This window comes from Molothrus aeneus, chromosome 5 (genome assembly GCF_037042795.1).
Source record: "Molothrus aeneus isolate 106 chromosome 5, BPBGC_Maene_1.0, whole genome shotgun sequence".
Classification (NCBI taxonomy): Eukaryota; Metazoa; Chordata; class Aves; order Passeriformes; family Icteridae; genus Molothrus; species Molothrus aeneus.
Genome location: NC_089650.1, coordinates 17555647 through 17575479, shown reverse-complemented (window position 1 = coordinate 17575479; position 19833 = coordinate 17555647). Strand labels below are relative to the sequence as shown.

The 19833-nt window shown below is 40.4% G+C and overlaps 1 protein-coding gene across 2 annotated transcripts in view; it reads left to right on the top strand.

The window, feature by feature from the left end:
* LARGE1 (LARGE xylosyl- and glucuronyltransferase 1) overlaps positions 1 to 19833 on the top strand; it is a 272061-nt gene that overhangs the window by 221802 nt on the left and 30426 nt on the right. For both annotated transcript variants that reach the window (XM_066551016.1, XM_066551015.1), the window contains 3 exons: positions 3605 to 3717; positions 5227 to 5352; positions 15603 to 15758. In XM_066551016.1, coding sequence (XP_066407113.1) covers positions 3605 to 3717; positions 5227 to 5352; positions 15603 to 15758 — 395 coding nt within the window. The remainder of the gene's footprint in view (positions 1 to 3604; positions 3718 to 5226; positions 5353 to 15602; positions 15759 to 19833) is intronic.

Genomic DNA, 19833 nt, shown 5'->3' with positions numbered 1-19833 from the left:
AAAGGAAAGGCAAGATCCTACAGAAAATTATTTCTTAGGAGCTACATTTTCTTCCCCCACAGCACTGAATGTTTTTTTCAGGCACTTTAAAAGGCCCATTGTAATAAATTGATTGAGTTTGAAAGCTTGTCCAGTTTCACTATAACGTCTCTAAGTGATTCTGTTTTGTCTTAAAATGTTGTTTATTACTTCCAGCTCTACTGTATGTTCCCCTCTGAATTTCAGGAGGAGCTGTTGTCTTTGTTCTAGAAGCAAGAGGTGGGCATGTTTGGTAGTATTCCAAGGGAAATGGCTGATCTTTCTGTAGACTTTAAATTTACTGTTCAGAAAAATGAAATAAAATATTTTGTTCTGGAGCAGATTAACAAAAGCAAACAAAAAAGAAGAACAAATTTGCTGACATGTCTTAAAGCATCTCTGGAAACCATTGCTTAATGAAAACATTGGAAGATTAAATGAAAAAATGGGAAAAGGATGGAAAAAGGGACTCCCAAAGTTTGGTTAGACCCAAAATAGAAAATTTATTTTCCTTTTCAGATCTTGTAATAATTTTCAATAAGATTTTTAATTTGTATCAATTTTGAGATTAAAATTATTTTCAAGTAAATTGAGCTTCAAAATGTACCAAAAAAAAATTTGCAGTGTTTTCCAACTGAAACATTTTTATCCAAATATGTTAATTCAGGTTTATTGTCCTGTTTTATTCAATTTATTCACCAATATTTTTTTTTTGTGCTTAAGGGGAGTTTTTTTATTTTGGTTTTGGAGCTGGGTTTTTGTGTGTCCTTAAATGACATTTTTGAGAAACTGCTTTCTTTGTTTGTTTGCTTTCTTGTTTGTTTGCCTGTTTGAGCAGTTCAGAATCTGTCAAATTTTGGTAGTTCAAGCAAAGTCTCATCAAGCAGCAGGAGAGAAATGCCATTCAAGTTATAACAAGACTAGGATGTTTTCCACAAATTTAGTAATAAAGCATTCTTTTTCTCCTAGATCTTTGAGATATTTACATCTCTGGATATGCCTGAACTATTTCCTCAGGACAAAGAAAATAGGGTGTTCTGTGGCTAATCATAATTTGTTTAATACTCATGAGATGTTTGGGTTGCCACTTCTCTCTTTTTCTTTGTTTGCTGCCAAGCTTTCCTTCTGTTTTTCTCAGGTAGGTTACGGCAGGAAGATGCTGCACTTCTCAAAAGATCAGAAGTCCTGCTGCCTGGGGCTAGATGTTAATAAAATATTCCTTTCATTTCTTGTTTTTCCTGCAGTCTCTTCTTCCCCCAGCACAGCAGATGAGAGCGAGTCCCTTTTCCCCTTATGTTCAGCTGTATGTCATCTTGAATTTAGTCTGAGATTTCACTCAATTTGACTCTGAGGGAAGCGGATCCTGAGGCAAATATTTTCCTTTCCTTATTTCAGACACTTTGCCTGCAAACTAATTGTGTAGATTGAAGTTAGTTCATTTGTTATGTTTGCTTTTGGCAACACAACAATATAGACAAGAACCTGAAGTTCACTGTTCTGAAAAAAATAATTTTTCCTCTGTGTGAACTGTTATAAAAGTTCCCAAAACACATGCTTTTGCTTTGCTTTTGCACTCAGTAACACTTAGTGAATAGTATTAAATTCTCCTCTTAGTAGAAATATCTTATTCTCACTAATACTAATGAATAAATATTTAAACTTGCTATAAGTATTCTCTGGCAGCAGTAAATTAAAAACCTAAATAGAAACTGTACAAAGGTGTTAAACTCAAGCCTGCAGGTGAATTAAAATAGAAATCACATTGAAATCAGTTTTAATGGGGAAACAGTAAAACTTTGTGAATATTTTCAGTAGCCATTATTGCATTATAATTTAGTACATCCTTTCTCACGTATATTCCAGTTTTTTCACTCCATCTGCCTCTTCTACTCTCAGCTGCTACCATGATAGCCCCTCAGGACAGCATAATCTTGTTAGCTGCAATGCCATAATCTGCTGCTAGGATAAGAGTGGAAGTCAAAAAAAAAAAAGAGAATACTGCACATATTAAAATATTTCCCCTTTTCTTCCTCCTTCCTAAGACTGGAGGCTTAGAGAAATTAAGAAAAATCAGCCTATTGTCTATGAATTATAAAAACTATTCTATTACAGTTATCTAACCATTATTCTTTATTTTTTCTTAATAAAGAACCTTCTCAGTTGCATTTAACTGCAAAGCTGACAGTTCTTGCCAGCTGGAAAAAATCCTTTGCTGGAGAGGAGATCTCCCACCCAGTTTATTGCTGCAGCACAAGGAACCTGATGTAGAACCTGTTTCACACTGATGTAGAATTTCAGACAATGTATAATGGCTCTCTTAGAAGCTCATGCATGCACACTACATGCTCCAAAATAGGCTTTTCTTATGCTGGAGAGAAGACAAACACACTGGCATAAATTAACTGTAGCATGTTGTGACAATGCATCCCTTTAAAATCTAACAGCTGGAAGCAGAAAGGTTGACTGAAGATGAAAGGGGATCCCTCCAGCACAGGTTCCAGCATCCTTGGGAACCAGATGGACTAAATGGAAAACACAACTAAAATAGGCCACAAAATGCACTGCCAGGAGAGGTTTTCTTTTTATTCATAGCAGTGCCAGGTTTTACTAGAAAGAAACTTTCTATGTCATAGAAACTAAATATAGGAAGCAACTGGAACCACCTATGTCCTCTCCCATCCAGAGCAGCACTTTTCCAGGTACATTTTCTAATCCTGGTGTAGTCTGATTTGGAAAGACTCGTGAAATAAAGTAGTTTGTCTGCCATTTTTAGTTTATTTCACTGCAGCGGTTTTAGGAGAGTTTTTCTTAAGCATTCAGACTACATTTCTTTTCTTTTTCTCATTACTTTTAGTTTTATCAACTTGGACTCCCTGAGGCAGCTTTTCCCTGTGCCTGCTTTTTGTCATTTCGTATTCTTCTGTGTAGCTGCTACTGTTCTCTACAGTTGCCATATTTTTTGTAAGGCCTCTTGTTAAATGTCATTTGCAGATGTCATTACTGTTCTGTTTACTTCCTCCCTCCACTAATGAAGATATGAAACAACACAGAACCCGTCATTGATTTTACTAGGTGGTTTCTGTCAGCCTGCTGTTTATCAGTACTCCTTCTTTGTGGTCCTTCAATCTGCATTCATTCCCCATGACAGCACTCTTATCTGAGCCTTTCCCAATTTATGTTTCAAGCAGATTTTTCTAAGACACTGTAGGAAAGGTTTTGCTGGTGTTTCAATCCAGCTTCATTGTTTCCGCTGTTCTCCCTTCTTGTACACTAGGAATTTTGGCCAGCCAAAAAGTAACTGAGGAATACAATGAATGTTGAGGTACCTTTCTTCCAACTTAAAATTTCCAGTTTGAGGATCCTGTTCTGTGCACACTTGGTGCCTCAATGGCGGGTCCTGTCAAGGTCTAGATTGTAACCAGCATTGATAATTTGTTCCTCGGAGAAGTTTCAAGGGTTGCAGTCAGGTGTGTCAGATAACTTTATGTTGTGTTTTAGCTGCTGAATCAGCATGTGGGCAGGGTGGGCCTTGGCTGGCACGTGACATCATGGGTTCCCTTTATCTCTGCCCCATGTTTCCCTTCAGGGGTGATCTTGCTGCTCCTCGATAAATTGCGGAAGATGAAGTGGGAGCAGATGTGGAGACTGACGGCGGAGCGGGAGCTGATGAGCATGCTGTCCACTTCATTGGCTGACCAGGTGAGTGGGACACTGCAGGACTGTGGCACAACCACTGAACCATGGGTTGAGGAAGGAAAGAAAGGGAGAAGGGATGAGATGTGGGAAAAGGCAAGGGAAAGCTATTGTGCCTGTAGTCACCGTCTGTTGAATCATTCTGGGCAAAATGTGGAAGAGAATGGAGATTTAGTCACAAGGTTTGGTTCCTCTTACTACACTGACATTTTTACGTCCTCTGCTCAGATGATTCATAAGAGGGACAAAAGGGGTTTTCAAGCTTTCATTTTCTATCCTCCCTTCTTTAACAGAGAACCCTCCAGGCACCAGAAGTCCAAATAAACTGTGTCTTTTCCCACTGGTTATTGTCTAATCAGAATTTAGTTTTAAGAGTCTCCTGAGATTTCTTTACTGTTTCTGGCAGATGAGTCCCAGATGTCTTTTAATGTACTCCTTGCCACAACAGCCCTGTAAAGACAAAAGTGCTGCTGTCTCCCTGCCACAGATAGGAAGCTGAGGCCTAGAGAAGAAACAGTGTGCCTAAACACAGAAATAGAGTTTTTCAATTTGTGCTTCTTGCCAGCTCTCAATTTAGACCCAGAAACAGAATGTAATACTAGACTTGAACCAATAATTCTTGCTCAACAGCTTGAACATGTTAATTCAATACAGCATCATATTTAGATATTTGTTCTCCTTCTGAGCTACCTCTGGCTGCTGACCAGTCACCACAAAGGAAGCACGCTCCTTGCTGTGCTCATGGAGATGTGCACTCTGTACAGCATCTTTGCAGGGTGATCCTGAGGTTCATTTAAAAGATTCTTGCAACTTCACTGTGTTTTCAGTCAGGTCCTGAGTTGCTGTCTAATACCTGCATGGGATGGAATTTTGCAGAACAGAGGAGGGCTGCTTGAGTCTTCCCCTAATACCTTACCCTCAGATTGTCCTTTTAACTTACTTCTCCAACGGAATGACTGCTTATGGTAAAACTTTCTGTCCCTCATGGTGTAGGCTGCTCTGCAACCTGTCCTACATGCCTTCTCCATAAAGTACCTGTGGTACTTGTTGCAACAATAAAGTTCTACCTAAAGTCATGTCTAGTAATTCACCTTGAAGCAATATAGCTGCCAGATTCACTTTCCTGCCCTTTGTTAAAAAGTGGTGCAGTATTCAGTGCCAGCAGGCACTGTGTGTTTTACTGCCTGTTACTCTCCCTGGTGACTAGAACAGGAACCACACCTCATGCCAGCAGTACAAGATGAATGTTAGAAAACTTTGCTGGAGTGCCTTAGCTCTGTGTGTCAGGAGAGCTTTTTGCTCTTGTGTGGATCTATATATCACCCCTTAGATTAACAGCACCCTCCAAGGCAACAGAATTATGGAGAAAGGTTTACAGACTTCACCTTTCATCACCATTGGAATTTCTGCCTGTGAGGGGGAGAAGGAGAGTCAGCTGGGGGAGGAGTTGAGATCACCTCACGCAGTAGAAACAACATACCCAAATGTTTCTCTGTTTGGTTTTTTTTCTGCTAGGATATCTTCAATGCGGTCATCAAACAAAATCCCTTCCTTGTCTACCAGCTCCCATGTTTCTGGAATGTGCAGCTTTCTGATCACACCCGTTCTGAGCAGTGCTACAGAGATGTGTCTGACCTGAAGGTATGTTGCAGAGGAGGTGTCCTTTGGGACAGAGAATGAAGGACTGCTGCCAGAGAAAGATAAACTGCCTTAAGTAGGGGGGAAACTAACACATACTGTTTATATAGACACCCAAATGGGGAAAGGAAGTGTGACTTTGGTTTTGTGCATTCTGACTACTATTAGAAAATTCAAATATAGATGCTGCTTTGGGGTTTGGCAAGGTGTTAAAGAAATGCTTTGCCTTCTTACATTTTGCACCTGCCACCTGTGCCAGTGCAGCTTACTACTGAATTCTTACTGCTTTCCCAGGTCTTAGGTCTTCCTAGACAAAGAATACAAAACCTTTCATTTTTGTACTGGACAAGCTTGAAACTCTTTGCTGAACACCATTTAACAGAGTGAAATTCAGAGAGGATTGGGCAGATGCTAGCTAGAAATGCATTAGGAGAAATGTAAAGACCTTGCTCACTTCATATTTAGCCTTTGCACACACTTTACCCAGTCATGTTGCCACTCATTTTCCCATGTTTTGTCCTGAAAAAAAGAAGACTGATTAAAAACCTATTAATTTAATTAAATGAAACTATAGTGTGAGTTTATTAGCACATTTTTCACTATTAACAAGTAGAGTATTAAAGCAGGATGAATTTTAATAGATATGGGTAAGTGAACATCAATTGTGCCCTGGCCATTTTGAAAGACTGAACTCAGAGATTCAAATGTAGCATGCAGAGAGTTCAGAACTGAAGCTTGGTTGAGCTTTGTCCGGGTGTAAGAGTAAGATTGTGCAGCAGTAGATTCCATCAAAACAGCCTAGTGGCATCAGAACATAGTAAATATTAGGTAGTTTTCAGTGACTGATTTTAGAATTCAGTTAAGGTTTGTATATTTGGACTTAAGTTTTGAGAATGCAAATGAGGTTTAAAAAAAAATCAAAGGCACAAAACTATGGAAGAGGTTGCAAGGGCTCTCTGGATACTATCCAAACCCCACTTAATGCAGGACCAACATAGATAGACCCAGCTGCTCAGCATCTTGTACAGATGAGCCTTGAGTCTCCAAGCACTGAGGTTTCACATGCTCCCTGGGTCCCAGGTTCCAGATTTTGGCCACCCTCTTTGTACATCTAAACCTAACAAAGTTTTCCCTTGTAGCAATTTGTAGAGTAACAGCAGGAGTGTTCAATATGAACACCAGATGCAGGATGAATATAGAAAATCAATCACTCTCAACACACTTGCAAAAGATGTGCTTCCAAGAGACAAAAGTTCTACATGGGTTAAATGACCTGTCAAAACTGGCCATCATTGATTGAATTTCATATATAAATTATTCACAACTGTCTATTCAGGTGTGATCCATAGAGGACAGCTTTTAAAGTTAAATCACTGTACTGTCAGTACACTAGTCACTAAATGGTTTATAATACCTGTTTGTAGGGCAGGATCAACACAGGCACTTTAAAAGCATGATGGTTTTATGCCTTGAAACAAAGTACTGATAGAGATTTTTGTACTGCATTCATGTTGAGAATCATGTTTGACAGTGCTTGCAGGGCCTGAAACAAAAAGAAAGATGTGTAACAGGGAAAATGTTTCCTAAAATATGTACTTCAGAAAAATACACATCCCACCTGTGACATATCACAGTATTTTGCTGTGAATTAGATACTGAGATTAATTTATGTTATTGAGACACTGAGACTGGACTCAGCACAAGGTAAAGACACAACCATTTACATGAGGAAAAGATACTGAAGCTGGTAACAAGGATCAAGGGTTTGGTTCCATTGCCTAAACATGGTTTGAGTCACCACAGGGACTCTGCAGTATCCATATAGGAGTGGCAGATAAAACACAGACCTACAGGAGATGTCCTCTTGGCAAGGCACCTGATGGGCCAGCAGGATAACTGTAAGGTGCTTTCAGGGATTGAGATGTACACCTTGCTGTACATCTGGATTTAGGCAGCCAAAGTGTCATCTTTATGAGTGGATTTGGAGGCTGGAGCTCACCTCAGAGCAGATGTCTGATCTTCTGAGTCCAGTGACTGTGTTAACTCATCTGCTTCAGGTGTGGGACATCTAACTCATATGTAACACCTACAAGTAAGCATTTGACAGTATTTTAAAAACAAATTAAATCCTTTCTTTCTTGTCAATTAACAAATTTATCTTTACAGCTGTAATTCAGGCTTGGTCATTGTTGCTGTATATTGTGTCACACTGTCAGTTCCATTACAGCATAGGCAGTGAAGTCTAAGATGTGCAATACTCTCCACTGATTTTCTGGCCTGAAGTATTTTAACTCAAGAAGGGGTGAAGACACATAAGCAATTTCTTCAGCTAAACTGGACTTATTCACTCTACTAAAATTATCCCCTACATACTAAATTTGGGCTGAAATTCTTTGCCTTGAAAGAGAGGTCAGAGCCTTATCTGGTGCACATAAAACCCCATGGTTTCAATAAAGCTTTTCCCATATTGAGCAGTTAAAGAACTGACCCTCAGGCAGCACTGTTTAAAATTCTTCATACAATTAAAAAAAAAAGGCATAGACCAATTAAAGTTGTGAATTTGCATTATGAAAATAATCAAAATTCTAGTTCTGTAAAAAAACCAGCTGGTTAGGTATCTGAGTCTCACCAAAACTTAACAAATGTCATTACTCCAAGTTAAAAATTTCACTCTTAAAATCACCCGAGTTAATCAGTTCCATGACATTTAATATAAATGGTACAACACAACAGATTTGGCACATTCTTTATTGCATGGTAAGACTGGAATGAGAAACAAGGTAGAACAAACCTTGAGGGTAAGAGGGAAAGAAAGACAGATTTTGAAGTTTGCACTGGAGGATAAAGAAGAATAGCATAAGAAAGAAGGAAGTGAATGGAGAGATTTAAATTCAAAAGGTAAAGCTGACCCAGTCAAGGATTCTTCAGCCAAAACAGAGTGCATTCCTCCTGTCAGACTGAAAAGGTGCTGATTTGATTCCATCTGGCCTCAAAGTCCAAGGGAGTTGAGGATTTGTCATCTCTTATACACAGAATTGTGTCAAGTAAGCTTGGACCCCCAGGGCTGTTCAGAGACCTCTGTGTGCATATGCATTCAGACACTTTGCTGCTTTCTTCACATTTATGCAAGGCTTAGGGAGAAGTTGAATATTTCATATTGCCTGAAGAGGATTCTGATCACCTTTTTCTCTTTTTAGACCACGTTAAATTGCATCTCTATCCATTTTACTGATTTTTTTTCCTTTTCCTGGGGGATTGGTCTGAATCTGAGGTTCATTTATGTATTGCTTTTGCTGGATTAGTCCCTGCTTTTGCTTGCTTCTTGGTCAGTACTTTGTTCCTGTCTGTAAGGAAATCTCAGTTACTATGATTTGGCACAAACCTAATGGCAGGAAAGTACTGTGAAAGAAGGTACTGAATTTTGATACCTCTGACAATGAATCATGACCTCACTGAATGAGTCAGTCATAAAGTCTGGTTGTCAAGGATACAGATGCTATTTACATGCAGACAATCTGGTAATTCACAATCACAGAAATCAGATGCTTGACTCTTCAATGGGAATGTATCAAATTATTAGAATTTACACACACTCTTAACATGGAAAAATGCTTTACAACCTATTGATGGCTTTTCAAACTGGTTTTGAATACAGCTGATACTAAATCAGCAGATAGATAAATCATGAATCTCATAAATTCCTCATTGGGAACTTGTGTTCTGTGATTCACTGTGTCCTCCCTGGGAATGTCCTCCACACTGGAATGACTTTGTGATATTGCTTACAGAAGTTTTAACAGCTTCTTTTCCATAACTGTAATACATCATTTCAGCTCTGCCTCAGACATGACCCATTTCACCTCTTTGTGTTCCAGTCCCTGAGCTGCCCCATGCTGTCCAAGCACTTCTGCTCTAATCTGCAGCGCTTCTGGCATTCTGCAGCCTTGCACCCTTTAATGCCAACGAAGGAAGAGCTGCAGTGAGAGGAGTGAGGGCTCAAGAGGGTTAAAAAACACCCCTCCTTTGAGTGAACATTGGAGCCAGTCAGATGTTTCTGTCCTGCCACACAGGAAGCACCATGGGTTTTTATAGGGGTGTTCTCGCAGGCAGGAGGCCTCTCATTAAACGCTGGCACAGGAGCTGAAGGAAAAGAAGTTGAAGAATCCTTCAGAGGACAAATAATGACCTTTGAAAAGCACAAGGCAGGGGCAGTCTGTCAGCTTAGCTCCATACAGCAGTGGCAGTAAGCAGGGGAGTAAAGTAATCCCTGGGACCATGGGCACCGAACTAGGCAGGTCAGGGATTTGAGTCCCACATCCCAATTAGTGTTGCTGGCTACTTCAACTCGAGTCTCTTCCACTTAGGTGTTTTAGAATATTACATTAAAATCTCTGTGATGGCATTCTTATGAAGTATATGAACCTTTCTGAGGAAATTGGTTCTTTTATTAAACCATTCATTTCTGATAAAACACACTTTAAAAAATAAAGTTTCCAGACATTTCTAATCATGGCATAAGTTACACATGTGGTGTATATTTGCAGTGTGGTTTGGGGCATATTTAAGCTTCTAAAAAAGCCTATTGAGATGGCATTAAAGTGACATATATAGGTGGCTTTACTGTGCAGATTTGCCAAATGTTTAACTCCTATTGATTCAATGAGAAGGGTCTGGTTGCCTGAGTCCAGTTTTTTAGCAGAAAAGCGTCCTGTTTACAAAATACCACTTGTTTACCTAAACTGTGAAGTGCTCATGGGCTTAATTAAGGATATCTGTTCAGTGCCTTGCAAAATTAAACTTCTTTAAGCTTAAATTTAAGCTTAATTTATTCTTATTTCTTGCCCTTCAGCCTGGAAAGCAGGTATATAATTATACAGGATATCCTTTGCTCTCTGATTCTGGAAGGGCTGAAGCAGAACAAGAAAGTATCAAGATGTCTCTTTGGGTGAAAAAATGGAAGAGATTGTGGTTAAGGAAACATTTGGCTAAATACATCTTTTTGAGAGAGAAAATGCTTCAGGGGAAAAAAATGGTTAAAGGTACCTATAGAAATAATGTATTTATGTTCATTGTTTCATGGTTTGAACATCATGTTTGAAATATTTAATCTTCCCAGAGATTAAATGCAGATGGTAATGTAAGGAGGTTTGCTGGAATTTTTGTTTTCAGTGTATTTCCATCCAGATAACTGGTTTAGAGCCTTCCTAGACTCCTCCAGCATATAACATCCTTTCTTCCTTCCCATCACAGATCCCACTGCCAGTCCATGAGGCTCCCACTGTGTCATTCACTGAGTGCCTTGGGTCAGAACCTTGGGAATAAATGGGAACTATGGGTGCAGTTAGCCTGGTTTAGGCCACAAATGTATGGAAGTGTTCCAGGAGGTTGGCTGTGTGTAATCAGGGAGTGGTAATGGTTGCTGATTAACTAGGGTGGTATTAACAGAAATGTGGATAGTGCCAAATTGCTTAATGACAACTAACCAAGTGTTAAATAGATGTGGAATTTTAAGTTCTGATCTTTCAGTACTTAAATTGCTAAATGAAGATTAGGAAGTGTATTTTCTCGTAGTCCTCAGGAGGCTGTGATCAAGAGTGGGAAGGCCCTGTAGGTCAGCCTGAAGGCTAGCATTGTTCCTGAGGTGTCTACCCAGATAATGGCAGTGGAATTTTATATTTCTAGCTGGAACTTCCTCTGTAAACCAGCAGAGCTTTGAAATAACTTAGAAACTAGAAGAAGAAATAAACACAGTATTATGGTGTTATTCAGTCTTGGAACAGGGATGTTGGAGTAATGAGATTCTCAGTTTCTAGATTCACTTTCTCTTTTTAATGTGGAGATAACAGTCTTCAAACAAAGTGGGTTTTTTTTCCTTCTGATTTCCCTGTAGTCTCTTGCAAACTGATCTTTTTTATTTCTCCAATCAATTTACTGTTGTGCACATTAAAGTCTTTAATGCAGTGGCCATCGCTTTACCTGTGCAATCTTTATTGTGTACCTCACTGACGCCCATGACAGTCTCTACAAGAGTGTCTTGGCCTGCACAAATTCTGCTGTAGTTGATGGTGCAATAGACCATATCAGACAGCCAGAACTGAATGTGAGTTTGTGGGCTGACATAAAAAAGCACATGGTCTTTGGATGTAGTGTTTTAAATCAGGGTGAAAAGTCTTGTTGCTTTTTGTAACTTGCTGTTCTTTTTTATGCTTTGGTATATCACATACTATTTATCTAATTGTGTTACATATGAAAAGCAGCCTGCTTTTTTGCTAGACTTGTTTTGTGGTTTTTCTACCTCAGGTCATCCAGATGGTTGCATAGTTAGTTCCTTGATGTTCTTTAGCACATCATATTAGCACACATTGGCATGTGCTGTCCTTTTTGATTAAAAAATCAGCTTGTTTAGATAGTCATCAGCTCCATTCAGCTGTGTGCAGTTCACTCCAGGCTCCTGACATCAGTGTACATGCAGCACCCTGACACGTTTCAAATCTGATCATATCTGAGCCACCAGCTAAGCCCTTGACACTTTCCAGCTTACACACACAACAGATCCTGAAGCACAGCAGCAAAGAGACTCTGCACTGACAACTGCAGTTGTCTGGGTTTGAAATCATCTCCCACGCAACTGGGTAGAGGCATCAGCAAAGGCCTGGCTGTGATGTGACACTCTGTGTGTTGATGGGAATTTCCTGCACTACCTAGGAGCCTGTCCTGTGACAGTTTCTGAGGTTATCATCATTAGCCATATCTGTGTTCATGGTCCCAGATCTCTGGGTGCTCAGAGTGCTCAGCAGCATTAGGATGCTTGTGAAGATGAGGATGCTTGTGGGTATCTGTCACGGTTTGATGCTGGCACAATGCCAATGCCCCCATGAAAATACAATCTCCCTGGTGTCTGCTGTGAGATGTGACCAGGAATAGAGCAAAGCAGGCTCCAACTTAGGAATAAAGAAGAGAAAACTTTATTAACCTACAACTATATGTAAAAAGAAACACACAGAAAGAATGAAAACCTTCCAAAAACATTCCTCCTCCCCCCACCAAATTTCTAATACATCCATCCCTCATATCACCAACTCTCAGTCCATCACCACCCTTTAGATTATCAATTTTCAGTTCATCAGGAGGAGAGGAGTCCCTCTTGTGCCATAGGCTTCCCCAGGAAACACAGTTGAAACCTCGTGTATTTCCATGTCACTCGTGGCACCACCCGGAGAACATCTGCCATCGTGACCTCTTCCTTCCATGTACAGTGCTCTCACCACTGCGCATGGACCAGAGCTGCTTCTTTTAAGGGTGCTTTGTCCAGTTCCAAAAAAGAGCACAGTCTCTCACTTTCGGGACGCCTGTCCCCCCCAAATTTCACCCCCTGGGGCCGAGGGGTCTCAAGAACAGAGATCTTCTCCTCCACTGAAGATCGAGGGCACCAACCACCCTCCTCACCCGTCACCTCTGTTCACGCACTCCTTCACATAACATCACTGCACTCTCTTGGCTCCAAGCCATTGCCTCCCCCCAAATGCAGTCTCTGTGTCACAGGAAAAATGGTTCTGTCCATGGCTATACAAGAAAAGTCTAGCCAAAAGCCACTCCATCACCTCCTCCCACCTAAGATTCTTCTCCACTTCTCTCGTGGCCCATTTCCTCTTATCTCATCTCTATCTCTCTTCTCATTCAGCTCCAGGAGGAGCTGCCCTGCCAGGCACTTTCTCACCACAACCCCCCCCCCCTTCTCCTTCTCAGCCGGCCATGCTATCAAATTTCAAGGTGGCACAAGCACAGACACCACCGTGTCCACCGTCTCTCTCTCTCTCTCTCTCTCTCCCTCCCTCTCCTGCCGGGGGGGGGGGCTGGCTGCCCGATGTCTCTTGGTGCCCCTCCACCCTTCCATCCTCAGGGCCAGGCCTACCTCACCTGGCCACATGGCTTCTCCTCCCCCGCCCAGCCGGCAGCTGGGCAGGGGGAGTTCTTTCCCTACCAGAATCCAAGAGAGGTTTTTCTGGGAGTTCTCTGCTTTTAACCCCCGTGTTCTCAGAGGCGTATCCATGTCCCCAGTGGCCACACCAGGTGCCAATATTCAAATCTGAGCACCTATTGGTTTGACCACAGCATCCCAAAAAACTCACTTCCTCTCAAACCACGACAGTATCCAAAAGGAAACACATGAAGACTAGGAGCAGTATGGAAAGCACACAAAAGGTTTTTCTAGCAAGCATTTTTGTCCCATTTGCCAGCTTCTTAGCTTTCTTTGATCCACTCTTAAATAAGTACAAGTTACCAGCAGACAGTTTCCATTCTATGCCTGCTTGTAACAATGCATTCCGGTACCCTGTAAAACTGGTAAATAGCTCTTTAGGTTCCTTCAGCCCTGTGCTTCTGTTACATGTGCCCATTTCCCTGAGGTAGGATTCAGTTGCTGAGATTTTTTCAAGCATTAATGCCTTTTGCTGCAGTTAAATACAATGGAGGAAATATGTCAAGTTCTTTTCAAAGAAAGGAGATTTTGATGATCCATTTTTCAGTGCAAAAAAGTCCGTTATCCTAAGTTTATGCCCGTACTTACCCAAAGCTCTTTTCATTTATGTGGTGTATTTTCACCACATGATGCAGCAACATGTTTCTGCACAGTTAGGCTATGCTTCTGAACATCTGGACAAATGTAAAACCAGCAAAGAATGTAGCATTCCTTGGACAAATATCTACACCAAGTAAGTTGGTGCAAATAATTTCCCAAATTCATGCAGTGTGTGGATGCATCATAATCTTTATTTAAGGTGCTCCTATAATTGGGAAAAGCAATTTGCTGATATCTGAAATTTTCTTCTTTCCCTACAGATGTTTTTCTTCAAGAGCTTGTATGGTTTTCTGACATTCTAGTAGGCTTACCAGTGAAATCCCAGTAATGGATAAAGCTTTTCTTATCAGGAGATATTTCGTGGGTTTTGGGTGGGTAGAATAGAGTGCTATAGCTTTAATGGCAGTATAAACACTCAGAGGAGTGACCTGTTGTTTGCTGTAGTCCAGGCAGAATTCAGGCTGTGTCCTGTTCTTTTCCTCACCCAGTCCACTCACTGGGCAACAAATACCATGGTTTCAGAGAACTCCCTGTTCCTGTGGAGCTGTGTTGCTGACACCAAGGGAGCTGCATTCATCTTCTCCAGGCTGCTCCTGCTGTGTGTGCAGGGCTTCAGCTCGGTGTGTCCCTCCCTGAGCCATGATGTTCAGAGCAAAGCTGACCATGGTGCTGCAGCTCTGTGCTGTGTGTGAGTGACATGGTGTCTTCACACAATTATCTTAATGGATTCAGAGAACTTCCAGAACTTCGAGCTTGGAAACATTCCGAAGGGAGACTCTTGTTTTTAACCTCTTTAGAAGTCACAGGAATAAAACTGAATACAAAGCATTCAGTGATTTCTTTCTTATGTCTAAAATATAGCCTCTATAAAATGAAATCATTCCTGCAAGCCACTATCAGCTCCCTCTTGGTTTTTCCTTAGGGTCCTATTCCCATTCACACTGGCAGCAGTGCAAAGTTGCCTCAATGCAAGTGAGGATCAGGCCCTTTATGCCAGCATTAGAGTTTAAGTCTAGGCCACAGTCATCTCCCATTAGCAGAGGATAAATACCTGCTAGAAATTGGAACTCAGAGGGTGAGAAGTTGTACTGCATCGCTGTGTTGTGTTAATCCAACAGAGATCAGTCTTGTTTAAATTAAGCAATGGCAAAAAGGAAGTTAGATTAAATTCAGTCCTTTTTGAACTATTTAAATGGGTATGGGAATTAATTTCAAGCTGCTTCTTCTCAATATCTAAGCAGGAAAGAGGCTGCCTGGCCTGAAACAGGGAATCATTTTCATTAGCAGAAACAGTCATGTGGAAATCTGAGATTAATGTTTAAACATCACTGTGTCCCTTGTCATTCCGTCTTCTTCAGCAGAGTCCATAAACGATCAGCTCCATGATTTTAGAGTTGTGGCAGCACTTACAAGGTGCTGTTCTCAACATAGAGTATGTTGAGAATGTGCAGGTGATACCGTGGAAGAGTTTCCAAGCACATCACCTCCAGAGTGTACAGTTACTTGTGGAAGACATGGCAAAGCCTTCCCTACAAAAAGACGGAAGTGTGGGTAGTTTGAGGGTTTTTTTTCTTCTGTTTTTAAGAGGGCAGCACACTGAACACGCATAAAAAGAGCAGATAAAGCAAATCTGTATTCTAACAGCAGGATGTCTTTTCTCTTTTCTCCCTCTGAGGTGATTCACTGGAACTCACCGAAGAAGCTGCGAGTGAAAAACAAGCATGTGGAGTTTTTCCGCAACCTCTACCTGACATTCCTGGAATATGACGGGAATTTGCTGAGACGGGAACTCTTTGGCTGCCCCAGTGAAGCAGATGTTAACAGTGAGAATGTAAGTGGGATGTCTAAAGCTTGGTGATAAAAAGGGTGGTTCAGACAAGGCACAGGATTTCTGCAGACTCAGAGTTGGTTGTGGGGGTAGTGCAGGGCAGTGGAACTCAGGAGAATTAAAGGCAATGCTCAGCACCCTGAAAGACACTGTGCAAATCATTTAATCTCTCTGTGTCTCAGTTCCTCACCTGTAAAACCATTGTATTAATCCCATCTTTACCCTGGCTTTTGCTGGTTTTTTTCTGTCTCCTTTGCCCTTTTAAAATCCCCAACATCACAAGCTGAAAATGAGGGTTTGGGCTCTTATTCCATTAGGCAATCTCACCCTTAAATCTTGTAGTGATTTCAGCTGGGATAGAGTTAATTTTTTTGCCTTAGTAGCCAGGGCTCTGTTTTGGATTCAGTATGGCAGACCTATAACTTTCCAGGAGGTCTTGTTTCTTGCTGTGTATTTGTTCGATATACAGTGATGTCAGTTTTGTCTGGTAGATACTAATGCACAAATAATGAAGAAGAAAGAAAATACCAAGACTACTGGTATTTAGGTCTGTGAATTTTTGCTGTGCTGCAGACTGCAGAATGAGCAAAGGCTTCAAGGTACACATAGGCTGTGAGACTGCAGGTTTTTTATATCCCTTAACCAATCAAAGCAGTATTTATGTGTGTCTGCATAAAATCTGCAATCAGAACCTTTCAGACTAAGCAAATCTTTTAAAATGATTGAAATCAAGGATGTTTACCCACAGATGTACGTGTATGTGTATGCCTGTGCATTAGTACATATAATTCCAAAGTAAAAAACTGTTAACTGAAATGTTTATACCCAGATGTATATGAACTCCTTGTGTATAATATGGTTTCTGGAGATTTGTAGACCAAGTACTAATTTTGCCTACATAATCTGAAAGGAAATAAAAAGGAATCTGTAACAGTTTATTCAGGAAAAAAAATATTTCTAAAATATGCAATGTTGTCTACATAAAAATCAATTAAGCAAAGCCAGTATCATGTACACATTAGCAATTAAGAGGTAATTGACTATCAATATCATCATTGAGGCTGGTAGTGTTTGCATTTAGCCTGTGAATAAAATGATCACAGGAGATGCCATTCCCATATTTTTAGATACAGCACTAAGAGATTGGATAGATATATTTTAACCCAAGGCACAGCTTCCCAGACACTTTATTTTACCATCTCACTGTCTTCTGAAAGGAGTGGGGCTTAACTGGGAGAGACAAGGAGGTGAGGAAGAGCAAGAGAGAGAATGAGAGAGAGAGAGGATGAGTGCACCAGTAAAGCAAAAGCACATGGAGGAAGAAATCCTCTGCAAGAGCCTTTTAGACAATCAAGTGAACTCAATGTGATAAAAGACCACTAAGAGCCTCGCCCTTGGAGACATCAAGATACAAGAGACAGAGTAGAGGGTAGAATAGGAAGAGAAAAGCTGACTGAGACATTAAAAGAAAGACAACAATACACACCTTTATAGCACTTTGAGAATGCAGGTTAAAATTGTACTGAATTCACAATATGTTGTGTGGGTTCAAAGAGCATGAATGCAGTCACAAACTTCTTGCTGTATTTTCCAGAGCTCTGTAAATCCTTAATAAACAGATTTATTCAGACACCAAGTTCCTTGGGAGCAGTGCAGAGCAAATGCAAGTTCTTGCTGAAAATAGCAGTCCCTAAAGTTTAAAACAGCACATTTTACTGAACTTGTATCTGGTTGACAGACACTGGAAATGACTAACTGTTCAAGCCTGTTTCTTATTCAAGACAAGTAGAATGCAATATGGTATATGGTATGGCTTGTGTCTGAAAAAGAAATGTAACTCATTCCTCCATTTATAAATCATATATATATATATATATATATATATATATATATATATATATATATATATATAAGATACTGGAAAAGAACAAGCTAGGCATACAAAAATATGTGATTCCTAATTTGCCAAGAGGCACCAAAAAGTTAACAGCCTTCTATCAAAACAATCTGAAGTAGGAAAAATCCAACTTCAGAAGACTTCAGAATAGTCACTTAGGAGAAGACATTTGTATTAGTTGCCCCTAATATAAACTCCCCTCTAGACTTGACTATGTCCTTTTATTGTAGAACATAGCAAGCAAGTTTCAGCTTTGAAGTTATGAGACCCTAAGAACAGGATTATCTTGGAAACAACTCTTGCTCTATCTGCTGTAGCATATACAGTGTCATAGGTGTCCTCTTAAATACAGCACATTCCCGTGATCTATTGCAGGATTATCTTCAGAAGCAGAGCATCTTGTGAGGTGAGGAGGAAAGCACTGTCATTTCTCCCTGTACAAGAATTAGGGGGCATGAAGTGGAAACAGCAAGTAGCAGGTTCAGAACAAAGACATTTGTTCTCACTTCATCACAATGTGATGAAGCTTTGAGCAGGAAGTAATGTTTCTAAAAGTATACATGTCCTCAAAAGTTACTCTTCTCAGAAAGCAAATCAATCAGGAGCTTTTAAGCTTTGGTGCTGGAAGTCCTTGAGCCACAAGTTGAGGTCTAGGTTAGAGTTTTGAGAAATCCTCACTTTAACACTCCCTAGGCAGTCAGCTCACAGCTGGAGAGAGGATGCTGGCCTAGGTGAGCCTTCAGTCTAAGATGCATTCATAGAATTCCATTAGGATTCATAAGCTTGTATCTTACATGAAAGGCTATAATTTTTGTTAAGTCAGGTATGTATGAGTTAGGAATTGCTGATTAAGTTATCTTTTCCTATTTTTTTTTCCTTTTTTTTTCCTGAATTGAGACTGGCACCCCCAAACACAACAGGGCTTTCTTACGTTAGGCAGTGTACATGGGTAGAAGGTGCTCCCTCAGCTGCCTGTGCTTCTGTGCACTGTGGAGCAGTGGAAAAAATGTCAGAACAGCTCTGCTATTTATAATTGGAGAGAATTACTTGAGCACTAAATGCACTGAGCCCTGCTGTGGAAGAAGCAGTGGCTTGGTGTGAGTCTCAATCGCAGTCTGGCTGTGTCAAAAGATACCCTTAAGGTCCTGTTCCAATATACCAGCCACTGTTTTTCTACAGCTTAATATTTGTAGTGATGTTTTATTTACAATTCAACCTGTAATTAAGGAATTCCATTTGTAATGCAAGTATCTCTAGAACAGGAAAAGGAAGTGTGGCAGTGGGGACCGCTGGACTGATTCTGTTTCTCTAAGGCCCCTTTACACTTCTCATCACTACAGAGATGGCCTTAAAATGAATGTAAATTACATATCTTCCTTTTTTAAGGACTCTTAACAGTGCCAGAGAGATATAAAGGGGCATTAGTTTAAAAGGTAATTGGATCTCACTTCAATCTCTCTCACCCTTCCTCTGTGTATGCATGTGAATACATGTATGCTTAAATATATATTATGTCTATATACATGTGGAAGTACCAGTACTTTTCTTTTTCTAATGTTTGCTACGAAAGTATAATACCACAGAGTGAATTTTAAGAGGTCTGAAGGCCATCTTCAGATGATATACTGCATAGTTCTGATTTAATCAGATGCTGATCTTCAGTTAGACCAGACTGAACTCTTACTAGGTTCCAAAGCACTGCAAAGGAGTGGATAGAACAGATGGGACTCAGAAACTGAAATACTGGAGGCAAAAAAAACCCCATTGAATGGGATAAATTTATCTGTTTATGTAAAAATGCATATATGTATGTCTATGTGTACATGAGTGCTTCATCCTTTCTTGAAAATAGTCAAGCTACAAGACCTCTATGTGGCAGGAGCAGGCTGGGAGCAGGAGCCTGCCGTGTGCTAAGAGTACCCTTGTTCAATACGTGCTTGAGTGAGGTCATGCAAAGCAGACTCTTCTCTGTAAGTTGGTATTACAGTCATCCCTTTGTCTTCTGTGCAGATTCTGGGTGGAAAATCCAGAATATGAACCAAAGCCTCCTGTAAGCACAGTCATTGACTTGAGTGGGCAGCATGTCCTTAGTCACTCTATCCTACTCATTCCATGCTATTTCCCCATTTCCACGCCCTCTTTCTTATTTGGATGCAATGTGGAAGATTTTTGAGAAATCCA